This window comes from Montipora foliosa, chromosome 7 (genome assembly GCF_036669935.1).
Source record: "Montipora foliosa isolate CH-2021 chromosome 7, ASM3666993v2, whole genome shotgun sequence".
Lineage (NCBI taxonomy): Eukaryota > Metazoa > Cnidaria > Anthozoa > Scleractinia > Acroporidae > Montipora > Montipora foliosa.
In genome coordinates, this window is record NC_090875.1 from 10,458,061 (window position 1) to 10,478,060 (window position 20,000).

Here is a 20,000-nt window from a genome sequence, read left to right on the forward strand (position 1 = left end):
ATATTTTCATAAGCGAGTGAATCGTTAGACAAAAAATCCCGCTGGGTTTCTGCTCTGAATAAACAATATTGTTTTAAAACTTGAGTGTGACAACGATACGTAACAGCATCTTCAGCGTACGCGTTATCTTCTGCTTTAATTTGAATTCGCGGTCCGGAAAAAAAATAATTTAACCGTAAAAATAGAAAGGGCCAGATTCTGATGCTCAGCACGACCCAAATGCGGCAACAACAGGCACCGGAAACTGCAGTAAACACGAGCCTGTGAACTTTTGAGCTGACGAAGTTAAGAAATAATTTGAAATAATTTTGAATAATTTTTCGACCCTCGACCATTTACCCTCGACCCTCGACCATTTACCCTCGACTAGTTACCCTCGACCCTCGACCAAAAGGCAAACTCCTTCAGTGATGGTAATCCTATTAACTGTTCTAGTTGTATAATTTCTCGGATCCTGTCGCAAAGAGCCTTCCAGTTCTGGGCTGATCTCTTCTTGTAATACTTCAGCAGTGAAAACTATGGGTTCCTCCTCAGGTTGGTGTTCTTCTAGGGTATCAGAAGTTGCTGCATGGTCTGGTGCATCTGTGGTAAGAAGCTCCGTAGTTTCAGTCTTCTGATATTTATAGTCTGGTGTATGTGTGACATGGAGCTCTGTCGTTTCAATCTCCTGATGTTCATGTCTTACTCGTGTGGTTATTTTTTCTTGCTCCATAGTCTCTAGCCACTTATTGTTCTTAATCTGGCGTACTTGATCAGCCAATCTCTGCTCGGTGACTTCTGTTAGTTCGTTGTTGATGTTACTGGCTTTCCACAGGTCTAGCAATCTTTTTCTGTACTCTCGCCTCTCTGGTTCACTCCTGATGTAACATTCAAACCACCGTTTGTTATCCTCCTTTGACCATCCTAATCTGTGCTGTCGTTGTTCAGCAGTAGCAGGATGACGACCGGGCCTGCACTTCTGATCCACAGGACACCTGCCGGACGCGACACCTTCACTACAAGCTACAGTCCCGTTGACTTCGTTAGTGTGAAATTCAATATTTGAGATTCTCTCATCAAATCAGGTTGTTGTAGCTCTAACACGGGTGGCTTTTGGGTTGTTGGCACTTGCTAAAGGTGCCACCCAAGACTCTGGTGGGCGGGAGCGTCCATATTCCCGTGGTAGGTTAAGGCACCAACCTGTTCTACCACAGTGTCCATTCTTTATTATTATTATTATTATTATTATTATTATTATTGTTATTATTATTATTATTATTATTATTATTATTATTATTATTATTATTATTATTATTATTAAGGCAATACAAATGACATAACTATCTACCTTGTATAGATAATCAAAACTCCCAATCAGTGTTTGAGAACAACAATGTGTTTGTAAACTGAAACTACTCTTTGTAACCTTAAATCCCACCGCACACTTGAGGAAAGAGCTGAGCAAACTGCCTCGCGAGGCGGTTTGCTCAGCCGTTTCCTCACGTGTGCGGGGAAATTGTGGTGAGAAATTCGCCTCGCGAGGCCGTGAGGATGAAATCAAACATGTTTGATATTTTTGGCCTCGCCAGACAAATTCCTCAATGTGTGCCGCCATCGTGAGAATCGAGCTGAGCTTGGTTTAATCAAGCAGCCAATAAAAATACACGGCATACTCACGTGACTCCTGCGGTTCAGGATGGTGTCGGAGGAAGAAATTCTGACGTCACTGAAGTCTCGTGAGAATGCCATGTATTTTTATTGGATGCTTCATTGACCAAACTGAACTCGATTCTCACGATGGCCGCACACAATGAGGAATTTGCCTCGCGAGGCGAAAGATATCAAACATGTTTGATTTTTTCCTCAGGGCCTCGCGAGGCCAATTTCTCACCAAAAGTTCCCCGCACACGGTGAGAAAACGGCTGAGCAATCCGCCTCGCGAGGCAGTTTGCTCAGCTCTTTCCTCACCGTGTGAGGCGGGCTTAAGTAGTCAGTGTGTAAGTAGAGGTATGTTAATGTGTAGTTTGGTGTGAATTAATAATTGTAATAGTTGTTATTAATCTTTACAGTACAGTTGCAAATAAAATAAAATAAATAAAAACAGTGTAGGGGAGTATATTTTTAAAAAAAATCATTCATTTGCTTTTTCATTAACAGATACACAGATGCTTGTGGAAGATATTAAAAGTTATACACGACGATTACCCTGCTATGAAGGATGCAGCCAGTGTATCCTTAGACATGTCTTCAGTAGCCGATATTATGGATGGACGCCTTGTCCATGCTCTCTTTTCACTGGCCGGAGATCAAAGTTTAATGGATATAGAAGGTTTTGAATGATTTCTTACTTCATTATTGGGATTCTACAAGTTAATTTTATTTTCTACTTTACTGAAATACAATATTCCTGATCATTCATCCAGCCTTTAGTTTGCCAGAGGATGTGATCAAAGAAGCAAAGAGTGCTTGGATTGAGATCGTCGCTGCAGTGAACACCACCCGACACCCTGATCTGTTACAATCTTATTTCCCCCATATCTTTGCTGGGTGTGTTGCAGGCTTCCCCAGGAAAGAAGACGGTGGGTGATTTGTTAGGGCGATGTAATAGAAAGCATGCATGCATGTAAAAATTTTGCTTTGGGGTGTGATCCTGTAAATAGCAATTGTGCCTTGCGGTCCCTTCTTAAATTACTTGGAGGATGTGTAGTATGTTCCAAAAAAAAAAAGTTTCATTTCAGCTCCATAAGTGGAAAAATTACAAGCTACGTGAGAATCACGTCATTTGTTTTTTTATGGCTACCATCGTTTTAGAATTGTCCAACACCAATAAATAAGAATGTATGTTCGCATCATGATACGAATCTCATTTTAAAATCGGATATCAAGACCTTGTTGCATGGAAACATCAAGTCACGTAACGTATCGTTTATTATGCCAAGTTGTTTCAAGATCAATTTTAAGAAAAGCTACAAAATTTGATGTGATTACTATTTTATTTTACAGTGAGGACACTAGAATCATGAACACTTGATATTTTTTTGTACATTTTTTTAGTGACTATAGAATGTGGGCTCGTCCTTTTGACAAGAGTATTTAATGTTTTTACACTTACAAAATGCTATACATGTAACACTATACATCATAAGAGGAGCCTTTATTTCTTCGTCGTCGAAAAAAACAATGTTCACAAAAATGTCAAGTGTTCACGGTTCAAGTGTCCTTACTGTAAATGTTACGAACATCAAGTCAGCAGTGGAAGTAAATATTAAGTTAGCAAGGGCACCCACTGCCCCACCCCTCGCCTTCTTTCCAGACTGAATTGGATTACCACTCTTCTTGATAACTGGTGTGTATTTTAGAAGACGGCGTTGAATGGGAGTCTTGTGTGAAACTCAAAAAGCTGCTTGGTGTAGATAATGTTCTTGTCAATGAGTACGCTGGGGACATTCGGTCAAATATTAACGCCATGGCTGTGTAAGTATACAGTTATCTGTTTTGTTTTGTTTTGTTTTTCAATTTGTCGTGAAAAAGAAAAAAAGAAACAAACAAAGCCAGGCTACCAATCGATGTTGGGGATTAAGAACATCGTCATGATCTTGAATTAACTGCTAAGTCTGCTTTAGCCTTTTTATAGTGTACGAGATACGGAAATTCAATTCTTGATACAGTGAGAATAGGAAATGTGGACAGTATAAAGCCCATAGTAGAGACATGGTTATAAAACATGGATTATTCACCAGCATTGTTGGAACAGGGTGAAATTTTCCTTACACGTGAAGAAGTCGGGAAAAAAAAATCTCTATGGGATTACATTACAAGAAGACCACAACCTGAGCCCAGCGCAAGGGAGCATAGGGCGCCACACCCCTGGCAACACCTCACCATCAGAACGCGACTCCATTGTCATGAAATGCAACAAGGTCAAAAAACGACATTACTAAACACCGAAACTAAACCAATGGTTGCGTCGACAGCAACACTTAAACTTGTGAAACAAACAAATTCAAAATTAAAGGAACACTGGTTTATCATTGTTCATACGTCCAGACGATTGACAGGTTAGATATCCGGCCTGATCGTGTTCTTGTCGGTGGTTTTGCACTCTGGGTAGGATTTGACTGTCACTTGGTGGAGCCAGGGCAGCAGAGCATGGAGGGATATCTGTGGTTAGCTCAGCTGTTGGTTTTGATATTCCCAAGATATCCTTCAACTGGCTGCTTCAACTTGCGTGTTTGATTGCTGTCCTTTGGCATTAATTCTCCTGGAATTTCCTTTAGTTCTTCATCAGCCCGGGTGTTTAGTTGCTGCTCTGGTGGAAGTGGAGTTTGTTGAGTTGAAGAGATGGAGAGCTTTTTAGCAGAGTTGAGTTGTTTTATCAACGACTTGGGGATGTGCGCATCCAGTGATTGAGGTGCTACTGGACGAAAGTGCCCTGTTTCGTCTTGCTAACCATGTGGGCGTCTCCACTATGTACGATCTGGGGGTCAAAGTTACAGTAACGAAGCCGTAGAGCCACGGATGAGATTTGCGAGGGAGAGGTGATGGCTTTGCATACACAGAGGCACCGATTATTAGAGGTGGAAGTCGCCGTAATGCCTTTTGACGGACATCACTAAACAGCGAAACAGCGAAACAACGGAACAGCGAGACGAAGCACCAAAAAACCATGACCCCACCATACATTGAATACTAACCGACAAAGGTTGAATTTGAGATTAAACATCGTTTTAGGCCTAACTAGGCCTAAAAAGTTATTGCTCCTAATCTCAGTCTTAATCTGAATCCTAATCTTAATCTCAATGTCCTAGGAGCAATAACGTATTAGGCCTAATTAGGTCTAAAACTGTATTTAATCTCAAATCCAACCTTTGTCGGTTAGTATTGAATGTATGGTGGGGTCATACATGGTGTTTTGGTGTTTCTTTTCGCTGTTTAGTAATGTCCGTCAAAAAGCATTACGGCGACTTCCACCTCTAGTAATCGGTGACTCTGTGTGACTATAAATTTTCTTTCAGAGAGGAGAGTGTAGAAGAGGAATTGTTTAACATTGGTCGGGAATTTGATGAACTCTACCACTGGCATTCGCTCAAGCCACTTTCTGATGATTATGATAGGACAGAGAAAACGATTACAGGTGAGGATGACAAAAGAAATGTTTTCAATTTCTATAACAGCAGTTAAGAAATGGAGATGGAGACTTATACCCCTTTCGATGTATTGTTTTTCTTTTAGTCCCACTGCCTTGTTATTAGTGGTAAGGTTGATACAGAGGCAAAAAAACTGAAAGTACTTCAACGGAATTTTGTTAATAGTGGTGCATCAGTTTAGGAACCTCTCCCCCTGATACAACTTTCTTTGACAGAAAAAATACGGCTTTCAGCGGCAAGGGAAAGATGATTATGAATTTCAAGAAGGGGAGAGGGAGATCGTCCTCCTTTATTTTGGAAACGTGTAAGAGGTACTGAACTGAAAAGAATGTGAGACAGCAAATCATATAATGAAAGAAAAAAAGGAAGTATGCACAGCATTGTTACCTCTTTCATTCCTGCATCAAACAGAGGAAAACTCTCCATGCTTCAAGCCTCGCTCCCACTACCAGTGCTACATCTATTAAAAACTCAAGTTTTATTTGTATTATTTCATATATATGCACAGAAAAGCTTCCAGACGATCCACGACTAAGAAAAAAACGTTTAATTGGAAAGCAGATATTCGCGCGCTACCACAGACTTTATGGCGATTCACTTTCTGGTGATATTGGCCTTGCAAAAACGATCATCGTTACAAATACGAACACCCAGAAAAAGAAAGGCAAGAAAAAGGAAGGAAAAGTGGTTAGTGTGTAGTATAGCCATGAGTTTTAAATCAGACGTTCATTTTCGTGCTTTTCATTTACTTGTGTAAATTGTTGCCATTGGTCTTAGATTCCTTCTACACCAACGCATGTTCGCTTGCTGTACTGAAAATTCATCAAAAACGTTGTGACCATACTGTCGTCCGCGCAACGTTAACCTGCGTCTTATTAAATTCGCGATTATGATTACACTCTATAAGGAAATGGTATCTGCGCGTAAGACAAGTAAATGTGCCCTCGAGTTTTGAGTACTTCCACCGTCACTCTTTTCGAAAGCCTCTTTTTAACTTGCTTGAAATTAGGAATAAATCATTTCTTTGTGAAAACAAAAATAAAACTGAAAAAAAAAAAATAAATAAATAAGGCAGTCCTTTAAACATTTCCATTTTTACAGAGCCAGAAAGCGAAGCAAATCATTGAAGCGAATGAACAGAAACGCAGAGGTGAGTGACTTGTTTAGTATCAGTTTAGTTTAGTTTAATGAATTCGTCACCAAGCGACATCACAATATAAGAAAAGAAAGAAAAATAGTAGTAAAAATATGATATTGACAAAGAGGTGAGACGGGGGATAAAGAACTTTCGTCCCAATTTCAATCTAACCCCCAATTACAGAAACATGCATTTAAAATATAGCTAAATATGTATATAAAATATGTAACAGTTTAGATATCAGTGATCCTTTAGCTTGGAGGACTGTAAGTTTCTAGCTTTGACAAATAAATATTGGTTAAACTGGTCTAAAAAAACGAAAATGAGTCAGTTACTTTGGTGCTTGATGGCAGCGAGTTCCACAGTTAGAAGATAATGTTAGCTCCTGTCAAGACGTTTTTAATTCCTCCTTGATAAGCCGCTCATAAAATAAACAAAGCAAAAATAAAAAATAAAAAATAAATAAATGAATAAATAAATAGATAAATAAATAAATAAATAAATAAATAAATAAATAAAATAATAATAATAATAATAATAATAATAATAATAATAATAAAGAAAAAAAAAGTAATTAAAAAGAGAAATGCAACGTAGGTCACTTTAATGACTTTGGTATTTGGGTGATTAAATACTTTTGTATTTGATGTGCAACACGTCCGCAGACTAGGAATCTTAAATCAAATTTTGCACTTCGTGAGTTGAAAACAGATTCGCAAACACACATGAATGATAATTAAAATAACAACAATGATGATGATGATGATGATGATAATCATCCGATGGCAAAAAGCATATAGGCATTTGTGCAGCTTTCGGAACAATTAATATGGTGTAAATTGATACTGAAACTCCTTATGCTCGCATTATGTCTCACAGAGGAAGAGCAAGGAAAAGACCAAGAGAAGTGGAAACATATCGAGAAAAGCCTGAGGAGTGACAGTTACAATAATGCTTTGCAGTTGGTAGATGAATTTCTGACCAAATGCAAATCTCCAGATTGCTCTTTCCAGGCGCTCATGAAAAAGGCACAAACTTGCTTGGATGCCTGGCAAGACACCCGTAAGTTAAATTCCCTCTGACGCGTTCTTCCTCTTTTCTTTACTAGTACAGTTTCTTGTTTTACGAAAATTTAATGATGTACCGCACTACGTTTATGGTTCATCTCTCTGGCTTTAAATTGTGGCACGATGATCGGTGGTGTAAAACCTGAACTCTCCCTTCAAAATACCAAAGTAATCAATGTAACCGTGTAAACAAAATTATATATACTCACAAAATTGACTAAATTCGGGTTCGTTAAATCAACTCTTTGCACTTTTTTATAGTAAGGAGAATGAAGCGCCCTAACATCTTTTTGCCATGGCAAAAAAAAAAATAATAATAATCCGATTTGCTTCAGCAGTGCGGTAATATTTATATCGTGAACAATTTTCCATTACTGCTGTCTTTTGGACATTGTTGAAACTTTCAAGCCCGTGAAGCGCATTATTCTCACAGATAAACAAACACTATTCCCCTATCATCAAAAAGCAATATGTCTCTCACGAAACTAAAAAACTGTGGTCGAAGATAAGATCTCCTAGTTAAACAAATTATAAGAACAAAATGCACCCTTACCTTGAGCAATGGCAACTTTTACGTCCTTATTTTGTATTTGAATTGTATTTATTCCATTGTATTTTGTTACAGATTCACAAATGAAAAGCAAAACTATTACATATAGATAAATCTATTTACAGAAACAATAGATGCTTTCCAACGTAACAACGTGTAGTTTGAAAGTGCTTTCATTATGGTTCCAAGCATATTCATCATGTCCATGATCTCTCTTTGTACTATAAGAGTAAGTCTTTTGTTCACAAGAATTTCTGCAATTTTGCTGAGTATATGCAAACGTGTACCTTTATCATATAATTCAATTGATTTGGGTTTTGAAGTTCTCTCGCCTTGCGGACAGTCGTTCGTCTTGTAGTCTAACTTTGATCCTACATAGTATATTAAAACTCTCATCTTTGGAGTTACGTCATGCATCGAATTTCGATCGAGGACTACGTTTCCAGTGGCTTTTTCTATAACATTTAGTCTGTATATTTTCGTTGTTTGTCATATTTAAGTGCAACGAGACTTTGATGATTCCCGGTTTCTGCTGTCCTTCAGGCGCCCAGCACAGTCACACTCCCATTAATTTTGTCATAGTGTCTTTTTAATTATTGCTGTGCGTAGGGTAGACTGTAATGAAAGGACAGTTACTAACATCTTTTCTTACTTTGTGGCATCACTGTAACGCCATCATTTTCTCTCCACTGTCCTTTCCACCTTTGAATGTACAGTTTCCTCCTCTATAGATGGTTTTCACCTGACATCACAGCAGCCATGTTGGTGTACAGAACAATAGAGAGTCCTCGTGGGAAACATCAGGACTCGAGGGGAAACAAAACTAACTTGCTTCCTGCAGGATCAGACGTTAAGTGATTTGTTATACATTTAGACTTTTCCTGCAACAATCGCGGCAAAACACCAGGCGCGGGCAACAACTGCGGAATTGTACCCCGGTCGGGATACATTTGAATTTGATCAGGGCCACGTGACCAAGAATCAACCAATCACAGTGCTCGTTTTGTTGAGCGAAAGTCTAGGTATAAAACAATGTCATTTTTTACCGTTAATTCAATCAAGTTGCAATTTTGGCTTACTTTAATTTAAGGCATTTTGCAACAATGTCTGTCCACTAAGCCTTGACACAGCTTAACGCCATCCCTGTTGTAAAGATGAACCATTACCTTTAATTTAAACCTCCGTCCACCCTTCAGTGTTAATGTTCCCAAGTCCAAAAGTATTAATCACGAAATTTTTACATCATCTGGACAAAGTGTGAAATGGCCTTATCTACCAAAAATGTATCAACTGGCCTTTTTGAAAACTGTTTTCAGTATTCTGCCGGGGCGGATAGGTAATTTTAATTTTTAGTTAGTTCAATTATCATTTTCCTCGTCAATTCACGTTACAGATAAATCAGAGGGTAATTGATTGGCCACCAAGCTTTCTAACACTGAGCTGTCCTATGGAACGCACTAGTGCATGCGGCATATTTCGTATGGAATCTTTCTTTCCCGGGGACTAAGGACTTTCTTAGTTAGGTTATTGGACGTTTTCAACCAATCTCTAGAGACACCAATAACAATGGAGAAATGTACGACTTCTGGTGGACGAACAAAAGAACTAATGAGATATCTTTTGTTTTCGTCCACCAACATGGCGGCGATGGCGTCATGTGAAAACCTCCTGTTGTGAAGTCTTTGGGTAGACCGAAATTGCTCTTGCGTACGTAGGCGCCTTCATAAAACTATCTTTCAAAAGCACAAAAAGTCGTTGGGGATAGCAAATACGCTCTGGGAAGTTTCGAAGATGAGAAAAACAGTTGGGTTAAAGAAATGCAAACTGTTTGTTCGTCCTCCACATACGTCAGCTTGTACTGGTCAAAACCAGGTTGCAATCTGTTGTTTACCTTGTGAAAGTACTTATAAAAAATGTTGTTTATAGCGGCATTAAATTCTGACATTGTGTCGTTTTTGTAGGTTCTCGTTACCCCAAATCAAACGAAATGGAATATCCAGTACTTCTTATGGAATGTGTAAGGAAAATGTACTGCCAATTCAGCAGTCATCTTACCAACAAAGACAAAAAGAAACTGGCAGGATACATGCAAAAGCTAGGGTTTGATGACATCGCAGTCATATTTTATGATTTTAAGCCAGACACTGAAAATAAGGTAAATTACCTATAAACGCCCTTAAGTCGTGATTCTATTCGATAAAATTAGGAATCTGCTCTAGACAGGAGTCAATGTTCAATAACAGGCCGTCTGTGAAGGAAACGTTGGCGTTGTACACAAATCTATTAAGGTTTGATTTTTGTATCGTAGGCTCAACAGCTCTCTGTTCACGATAAGCGCGAGATTTCAACTTGAGTTCCTGGGACATTTGTTGAAATGCGAGCCTATTATTTTCAATAATAGGCTTTCTGTGAGGGAAAGTTGGCGATGTGCACAAATCTATTAAGGTCTGATTTTGTATCGTAGGCTCGACAGCTCTCTGTTCACACAACAAGCGCGAGATTTCAACTTGAGTTCATGGGTCATTTGTTGAAACGCGAGGAACGAGCTGATCGCGACCCTCGGGTCGACCACTTTATTCCTGATACTTGGCAGGTATGTTAATGAGAACACGGTTTGAACATTGTCAAGCATTCAGAACTGTGCACATACCTTTACCTTTTAGGAACCTAAGTGGCAACTGGCCATTTGATGAGTAAGTGTTTTTTTCTTACAATGTTCTATAAAACTAAGTGAGAAAAAAAAAAACAAGATATTAACGTCAATGTCAGGACCGAGCAAAGTATTCATTATTGGTACAATTATCTACACAGCAGATCTACATTGACATCCTGTCGAAGCAACAGGGAGATTTTTTCCTGAGGCGTTTGAAATCCAACACCTGCTTGAAGTCACTTAGTAGAATCTGTTATGTTATGAGACTCAATGTAAATGAAATAAAGGAGAGTCCTAGTCTGTAAAACCAGCGAAACCATAGCAAATAATATTTTAAATTCGATTTGGTTAATTCGGGCTTTACATAGACGCAAAAAGACCAGTCGCTCTCTTAAAAAGGGTAGGAAATGTCATAATATATTGGCTAGTGTTGTTTATCGCATGTCGGTTGTCTCCCTTGTTAAAACATTCCAGCGGGAGCTTCTTGATGCAGTTGATAATAACGAGTCAGCAGTAATCGTGGCGCCCACCTCATCAGGGAAAACATATGCTTCTTATTACTGCATGGAGAAAGTCTTGAGAGAGAGCAACGAAGGAGTGGTGGTTTATGTCTCACCCACCAAGGTATCATGCTCAGACTTTTAACAGTTTTTATTGTTACTGATGTTTAAGATGTATTCATACACTTAAGCCTGATTCACTAGCGACGCGAGCGTGAGCATAAGAAGCATACGCAAACTCAGTAGGTTGTTGTTCATTAGAGCCTTTTGTTAGAAGAAAAGACACCAATTAACAACAAGTAAGTACGCTTGCGTGTGTTGCTTGTGCTTATGCTTGCGTCGCTAGTGAAAACCAGGCTTTAATCTCGATTAAACCTTCACACGGAGAATCGTATATTATTCAGTAAGTGGCACTGGTAAACCTGAGTGCTCTTATGAGGATCGAACCTTAAGGACTTTCCAATTACTAGTTGCTATAAATTCTGTTTCGGGCAAAGAACTAGGAGGACTCCGATTTCCTTTTTCCGAGTCTGCCAGTGTCACCTACTCAATAATGCACCATTCTCATTCATTCATCAAGCTTAAAGTATGTAATCTTAGTTGTTCTAACGTTCACATTGTTGGACATCAAATGTTGAACAACACTGACTGTTATTTCTGTTCGTTCGGTTTCTGTTGCTGTTATTTCTTGATCCTGTCCTGATATCCAATCGCAAATAATTGCACTTTGAGAAGTTGAAATTGATTGATCATACAAGCTGTTGATTCCATTACGGACTGCGTTTTTTTTTTTTTTTATGTGTCTCCCGGTGGTTAACGTCCGTTCGGGTGACAACTCTCCTGGAAGATTGCTGGAAATGTTCAGGGTTCATTTGTTCCCGGTGTCACAGCAGTTGTGGACCCCTCTTTCCATATCCGTTAGCGGATATGGACCTCCTTTCGCGGATTTGTGCACCCCAGAAAATAAGCGTTCTTTTGATTAAGGTAATAAAATTCCTTTGTAAACAAATTGTAAATTGTTTTTAGTTGTAAAAACTAAAAATAAAAATAAAATAAATAAAAAACGTTTACTTTGCTCGATTTCTCCATATTGAAAATAAATACAAGAATTCATGACTGGAAAAGTTTGTCCTTGTAATCAAATAATATTCTCACCATGCGTTTCCCAACCAAGTGGTGCTACCTCAAAAAGAGGCACCTCCTTTGTGAAAGCGCAACCCGTTCAAAAGAGAATAAACAAAGCTTTACGAAATTGCTACAGCTCATGCTTTAAACAACTTTAACTGAAGCTTAAGTGTGACTTTCCTTTTTCTCCTTATTAGAAAAATTAACACGAGAATTGAACGAGTTCCTAGTGTAAGATTTTAAAATAACGAATTAAAGCTTCTGTCACTGACAGAAAGGAGTTTAAATTTGCATCTACTTTACGAAATGCGGCCGCGAATAATTTAACCAAGCTTTACCGAATAATTAACTGATCTAAGTCCTTTCTCAAAGATTTATGCCTTATGGCATCGGTCAGTTTCGCCAATCCAAAATCTAACTCTGCCTCGATAAACAGTTAAATAAACTGAAACGGGGGGTCCAAAACCGCTAGCGGATTTGTACCGGGGGTCCAGGACACCTGAGCGGCAGCGTCCTGGAGGTAGTATTAATCCATTTTGCGGTCAATGACGCCCTTCTAACGTTGGTATTTTCCTTGAGCCCACTAGTAAAGATTCTTGATACATCCAAAAAAATCTCTCAGCCAAACAGAAAAAGTGCGATTTAAGACATAAAATCCCTTGCCTTATACAGGGCCGTGCTTGCTTGTTTTTTTTTTTTTTGCTCTCATTTTCCAAACACCAGTCAGAATTGGCACGGAGTGGAGATTATTTGAAATGAGGATGAAAGCGAATCTCCTTTTAATTCAGCTTTGCTTCTTTTAAGGCTCTGGTAAATCAAGTTGCTGCGACGATTTATGCCCAATTTTGTAACAAACAGCTTCCAGAAGGAAGATCAGTTTATGGTGTTTTCACAAGAGATTATCAATACAACACTTTGAACTCTCAGGTAACCATGAAGCGTGGTTGTTGTTGTTGTAGCTATACCCTCTCTGGATTCCGTCTTCCTCTTCTATCATCGGTTACGTTGGCCATCGTCCTTAAAAAGCTTCTGAGCTAGTTCGATTTATTTACTTGAACCACTGTATTTAACCAAAATAACCCATTTACATGACTAACCGACTGTAATATACCAATAGCCCTTTAGCAGTGTCTTGTGCTATATTTATTCCATGAACAAATAATTTGTCGTCTTCGAGGTAGCAATGAAGAATACATTTGACTCGATGATATTTTTATTCATGTAACATACCTTTATCCACTTGTCTTTTATGCCACTTTAATAATTTTTCTCTTGTAAATTTACGTTTTACTTCATAGCTCCGTTTTGGCAGCTGTTAATTCTTAACTGTTTTATTTTCTCCTTTAATAGGTGTAAATCTGGCCCTCCTAGATTAGCTTTCGCTATCTGCGGACCAGTCTCTCTTTAACTTCCCTTCTTGGATATCCTGAATGAAAGATTCTTCTTGTTGTTACTAGTAACACACGTAAAACTATCACGTTCAACAGGGATTATGGTTGACTTTGGTCGTTTTGTGTTTCAGATTCTTATTACAGTCCCTCAGTGTTTGGAGATATTTTTTCTCTCGCCTCGAAGGCAGGAGTGGACTAAAAACATCAAATATGTCATTTTTGACGAGGTAATGAACTGACTTGATTTTGAACTATCAGATGATTTGCTTTTTTTACCATTCTTGCCATGAAAGCCTGGTTACCTTTCTTTTCCGGAACCAAGCATTTCAGATGAGTCTATATATATATATTTTTTTTTTTACCGAGGACGCACGTGATGAGAAAACTGAGCTTCCTGGCTCTTTGGCTTTCCTTTTCTGACGCAAATGTAGTTTTCCAGGCATTTTAGGTAATATTTAACAATTATTCCACAAACGCGCGTTGGATATGTGGTGATAGATAGCCAATGAGGCGCGTAAGCGAATCACATTATATAATGATCTAGTTACGCGTGGATGCGCGCATGCCCAGGAACGAGTATCGCGATGAGGGGAAAAGAGCGTTGAGCCGTTCCTGTTTGCAAAATAAATCATCGTTTGATGTTTGGAAAATATGAAAAGGAATGACGCGAGTATAAGTGATGTTCTGAAGAAAAGAAAAGGAATGGTGCAAGTATACTGTAGTATGAGGAGTGCAGAGAAGTGTTTCCACATTGGCTTTACCAACGTTTTTATGGTAAAAAGTGAGGTTGGGGGAACCGGGAGTTATGGACTTGCTTTAATACAGTACCATGCTATCATGGTCGTTAGTTCAAAGTTCGCAAATATGTTCTAACACTTTTCATTCGGGTTGTACATTGTGATCACCTCACCCTCCATCGACAAATTATACGGTGAGTGCTTTTGAATTCTCAAAAAAAAAAATTGTAAGCTTAAGCTACTTTTGCTCTTAAATTGTACGTTCCTTTTGTGAACTAGTTTTACTTTACTCGTGAAAGTTTCTTAAATTAATAATTATGTTCTTCGTGAAACCTACCGCAGATTTTCCGGACGAACCGAAGAATAATGAGGCTAAATTTGCATGTTCTTTTAATTGTTGAGACTCGATCCGCCATTGACGTTTAGTTCTGAGGTTTGACCCACAGCCAAAGTGATAATAGTGAGGACGCTTTTACGGTCAATGAGACGTTGGTGAACTTACCCGAGATGTCTTTGAACTGACCTTTGGTGAAACGAGTCGTTGGTGAGAAGAAGAGGGCGCGTTGCGTATGTTTCCAACGGAATGAATTTAGCTTTGTTCTTTGAAAGTTCGAGAGTTCCACCGATGAAACTAGTGAGACTGTATAATAAGACTAAGGCTGTTAGAAAGAATTAACTGAATAGAGTGTAATGTGAAGTGCTCGATTTCTATCCCATATGAACCATGTGAGCGATAGCCCTACTGATGAAAATGGGCCCACACAAGGACACAGAAAAACTTTGACCAGGGTGGGAAATATCACTTTTCATTTCCCACCCTGGTCAGAGTTTTTCTTTGTCCTTGTGTGGGCCCATTTTCATCAGTAGGGCTATCGCTCACATGGTTCATATGGGATAGAAATCGAGCACTTCACATTACACTCTATTCAGTTAACTCTGTTTAAAATATAAGTGCTACACGGCCAACGTTTGTATAAACGTTGAAGGGTTTGTGGATGATTGGTGTGAAATAGAGGAAGGAACATCGGTCAAGTGGACTCTGTATTACAAGAATCAGATATGACTGAACATGGTAATGATATTTTAAGTGTTGCAGTATGACAACTGGTCGATTTCTGGGAATTTGACACTTTGATGGAAGCTAACGCCAAATTTCCCACCCCCGAGGACCTCAGACCGTCAAATTCCTTACCCCTAGGCACCTTCTAAATATCACATTCCTGTCCTGGAGTAACCTGTTTTTCATTACATTCACATTTAACAGGTGATGGAATTTTTCGTGTAACAGGAAACCTTCCCGATGCTTACTGTACTGAACAAGAAGCTAAAATTGAGCAAAACATTAATATAATGAACAATATTGCTATTTTTTAGCCTTGTAAATAGTTCTTTTAATATTTACCAGCTTTCGAATCAATGAAGCGTGCACAATGATAGAGTGGAAAATTCATGAATACGAAGAAGTATACAAAAAGCAATCACGAACAAAAAAAAAACACACACAAAGAAAAATAGAAACAATGTTGTACTTCTGAACACTACAGCAAATACAGAAAAAGTGATGGTCCATATTTACAAAAAGACAAGACAGATTCGCCTTCCTTTCTTTCACCATGGTGTCCAGAAAAATCTGGAAAACCAGAGAAGTCACATGAAAGCCATGATCATGGATAATTCATCTCCAGGTACTCTCGGTGTTCCAAGATGGTGTTCAATTTTCAATTTCAACAAACAGGAGCGGCCGAATAATTTTTTTTCCTTTTTGCCTTCATTTCTTCACTTGGCCAAGTTTCACTGGTTTAGCGATATTATCTTTTCTCGCCGTTAGGTGTAAAGTAAAGTAAAGTAAAGTGGTGCATTTACATAGCGCCCTTATCACTAACGTCTCAAGGGCGCTTTACAATGATCAATTTACCCCCAGCGGACTGGAAGCATTTACAGGCGCAAATTGCAGCCGTTTCTAAGCAGTCCATGCATGCTGGTACTCATTTCACCGACCTCGGAAGGATGGAAAGCTGAGTGAACTTCAGCGGGAAAGAAGGTCGCCAAATATTCCAGTCTCGGCAGAACCGGGAATGGAACCCGGGACCTTAGAGGTGAAAGGCAGAGATCTTACCACTGCGCCAACCCCTCCGCTCTAAGTGTGCACTTACCCCATTCGTCGGACGCGGTATAGTAGATCATAGACCTAGCCTTGGCCACCAAACCAGTGAGGCCTCAGTTGTTCAAAGAGCGGATAATTTTATCCACTGTATAAGTCGCTATCCAGAGGAGCAAATGCTTTACATCCAATGCAGTTTTCCACACAATCACATACTTAAATTTGGCACATGGTTCCGTTCTATTCACAAATCACAGGACTATCAGGATAACATTGCGCGCATTTGCCTGTTGGATAGTGACCTATCCATTGGATAAAATTATCCGCTCTTCGAACAACTGGGGCCAAGACCCTGAAACTACATTATCCAATAAGCCAGTTTTAGCAATGCCGTTTATCTTTTACAGGTTCATTGTCTCGGCCAGGAGATCGGAGCTGAAGTGTGGGAGCACCTTCTTCTCTTGATTCGTTGCCCCTTTCTGGCGCTTTCAGCTACCATTGGAAACCCAAGTGATCTACTAGAGTAAGACGTTGCAGACGTCATCATTTGATTATTTTACTGGTTGAATTAAACATGCCCTGGAGCTGTGACTCAGAAAACACTTGGTTTCCAGGGAGACTGGGTAGAGGGAGGCTCGTGAAAACCTATCATACTTCTTGTGACTACTAGTTACAGTTACCAAAAAATGCGAATACATGTACACTTATGTATGTATTCCTCTCCCTTCCCTTCAAACTGTTGTTGGTTTTGCAACACTTTTTTGTCAACATTGGGATGAGGAAAAGCGTTGGGACAAATTTAACTAAAATTCTGGGTCGCTAATTTTCACATTTGATACACGTCTTGCATAATGCCTGGTTAGCTTGTTTTAAGCTCCATCTTAAAATGAGTAATAAGTAGCATTGAACTCAACTCTTGTTGGGAGAGTGCCTAAAATAACCCGTGGGTAGGATTCAGGAAAAAAGCCTTTTCTTCACGCTCCTTAATGTAACCTGACTAGGCTCCCCTCGGTAGTTTAGATACTCAGCCCAGGTTGCACACGCTCAAACAAACCAAGATGGCGGCTGTTCAATCGAGGCGTACGAGTCTTAAAAATCCTACGGAAAAATAAGGAACTCTGAACTGTCTAAACTTTGTACGTTTTGTACACCTTATGAACACTGTCAAAGTATGGAACAATGTAAAAAAATTTAAAATGCAAGGACATGTTGCAGGTGTTGCACAAAAACATCAGATATTTTCGCTGTTACACTCTCTGGTCAAGTTGAATACTACAATCCTTTCGAGATCTCTCTCCTGTTTCGATATTAAGTGGTAATTTTTTATAGCGATCCCAAAGTTACATGCTGGAGTAACATGCAGGTGTGCGATACTTCATATTGTTAATGTTATTTTTTATCCTGACCTCACACGTATCCCCTATCCTTTTTGGAGAAAGATCTTAGACAATCATTTTAACAAACTTGTAGATGGTTGCAAGCTGCCCAGGACTTTCGTCAAAAGCAAGATGGGCAAGACGAGGGAAAACTGAGGAAATCGTACAGAGTCAGGCTAGGTATATAAGAAGTTGTTATTTTAAGAGCAATACTTTGTGTTAATTTCTAGTTTTCACAAGGCGAGAACTCATTACTTTTGTTTCTTACCATTGTCAAGTTACCTGCGAGGAACGGTACTCGGATTTGGAAAAAAGCATTTACCTTCCCAAGCGAGGTGCTCCAAATGATGAGGAAATTTCTAAAGAGACAAGGAAGTGCAAGGGTAACGATGTCTCTAGCACCGAAAACTTTGTCAGCCTGCATCCATGCGCTCAACTAGCAACCAAACAGGTTTGGGTTTCCCACTTTCCATTGAGTATGTGCACGGCGGCCATATTGGATGAGTGAAAGAGAAGAATGATATTCCTTTGGGAAATAAATGTTATCTATATGCAAATATCTTTAATAGGCCATTTCTGAGTTCATGTCTGCCTCCTCTTCAAAGCGAGTCTAAGTGCGAAGTTTTCCTTATGATAATTAGTTTTCTTTCATATGTAAAGTAGAACCAATTCCCATTACAAAAACTTCGCACTTAGACTCGCTTTGAAGAGGAGGCAGACATGAACTCGGGAATGGCCTATTGTTTTGGCTCCTCCAACATGGCCGCCTCGTACATTACTCTATACATTCATATTCTGATAAAGTTCTCACCCTTAATTTCGCTTCCGAGATGGGATTGAGTGAATCCGAACCGAAAGCAATGGTATTTTTAGCCATCCTTTGGAACATCAGTATGGAAATCAATGTAATCTGTGCCCAAAAAGAAATCCGTACAACATGAGAAACTGAAACATCATAGACGAGTTCACGCTCTTGAGTGAATCATGGGTAATCCGAGCAAGATAGAGAGAAATTCAAAGGTTTGTATGGAAGTTCAAAACGATGAAAAGTATTCACGATATACTCTTTTGGGTTTTTTTTTTTCCAAAACAGAAGATATGCGCTCAAAGGTGCGGCCGGATAAAGTTGGAGGGAATGGCTATTGTACAAATCGTTTTAGTTCACAAACTTTCTGCCATACATTTCCTGTAATTGCAAAGGCACAAAATTACAAAGCATGTATGGAGACAAAAAATAGAAAAGGAATATTTAGGAATTCCAAAGAACAGATACCATCTCAGTTGTGAAGTTAAACTTAATATTTGTTTTGTTTATGAAGGCAAAAGTCTAAAAAAGTAGGGTCATGTACAATTAATTCTTCTTTTTTATTTTAATACAAACCTTTGCTTTTCCCGTCATGTTGCCCTGATTACCATGATGCACTCAAGAGCGTGAACTGGTCTATTCTACCAAAAAAAGAAAAACTAAAATAAATAAAAATAAAAAAACATGGCAAATACAAATTTGAAGATGAAAAAAAAAAAACGTATTGACTGCAGTTGCCGAAATTTTTAAAGGATATAATATCCCTCCCGATTTAATTGTAAAAGATAAATTGAAGAGTAAAAAATATTGTGAACGCACGACGTTTTGACATTACCGAATGACAAATAAAAATAAATTGAGTTAATATACACAATCACACACAATCGGACTCCATTCTAGCAAAAGGCTTATGTATACCATTAATTTTAGAGGTTTTAATCTCCTAAGTTAATCAACTATTATTTTATGCTGGACACTACCCATTATTATTTATTCGCATGAAAATATTTTATACGCTACGTGCATATAATAACTCATTTTTTTTTTTTTTTTAATAACGGTGTCGTGATGATATTGACAACATTTTGTTATTCTTGATGGTTAATTAAACGTAAACTTCTTAGAAAATAAATTTAAGACAGTTTTTTCTTATCCAACGACTTTTTAAATCATTATTTTACTTTCTTTTAAATTGGTAAACATATTCAATGTAGTTGCAAAAATGGTGGAAAAGAGAAAAGCTTTAACTCTTTACTAACTTACTCTAGTCAGGGTTTTGGTTTTTGGTCTCAGAGTAATTTTGTCGAAATGACAGGACAATGAACAGGAAATGCATTTATGTCAGACGAGATTACCGTCTTAGCACGATGTTAAAACTTTATTTATTTATTTTTTTTAAAGTTAAGTTTCATAATCATCAACATCATTTTA

The 20,000-nt window shown here is 38.6% G+C and overlaps 1 protein-coding gene across 5 annotated transcripts in view; it reads left to right on the forward strand.

The window, feature by feature from the left end:
* Window positions 1-20,000, forward strand: part of LOC138010389 (probable ATP-dependent RNA helicase DDX60) — an 80,013-nt gene that overhangs the window by 16,348 nt on the left and 43,665 nt on the right. For 2 of the 5 annotated variants that reach the window (XM_068857337.1, XM_068857341.1), the window contains 15 exons: window positions 2,137-2,308; window positions 2,403-2,558; window positions 3,339-3,453; window positions 4,995-5,113; window positions 5,635-5,813; window positions 6,228-6,276; window positions 7,144-7,326; window positions 9,843-10,036; window positions 10,346-10,474; window positions 11,009-11,158; window positions 12,964-13,086; window positions 13,682-13,777; window positions 16,796-16,911; window positions 17,859-17,944; window positions 18,043-18,215. In XM_068857337.1, the coding sequence (XP_068713438.1) occupies window positions 2,137-2,308; window positions 2,403-2,558; window positions 3,339-3,453; window positions 4,995-5,113; window positions 5,635-5,813; window positions 6,228-6,276; window positions 7,144-7,326; window positions 9,843-10,036; window positions 10,346-10,474; window positions 11,009-11,158; window positions 12,964-13,086; window positions 13,682-13,777; window positions 16,796-16,911; window positions 17,859-17,944; window positions 18,043-18,215 (2,040 nt within the window). The remainder of the gene's footprint in view (window positions 1-2,136; window positions 2,309-2,402; window positions 2,559-3,338; window positions 3,454-4,994; window positions 5,114-5,634; window positions 5,814-6,227; window positions 6,277-7,143; window positions 7,327-9,842; window positions 10,037-10,345; window positions 10,475-11,008; window positions 11,159-12,963; window positions 13,087-13,681; window positions 13,778-16,795; window positions 16,912-17,858; window positions 17,945-18,042; window positions 18,216-20,000) is intronic. The other 3 variants (XM_068857340.1, XM_068857338.1, XM_068857339.1) reach the window with 3 other exon arrangements.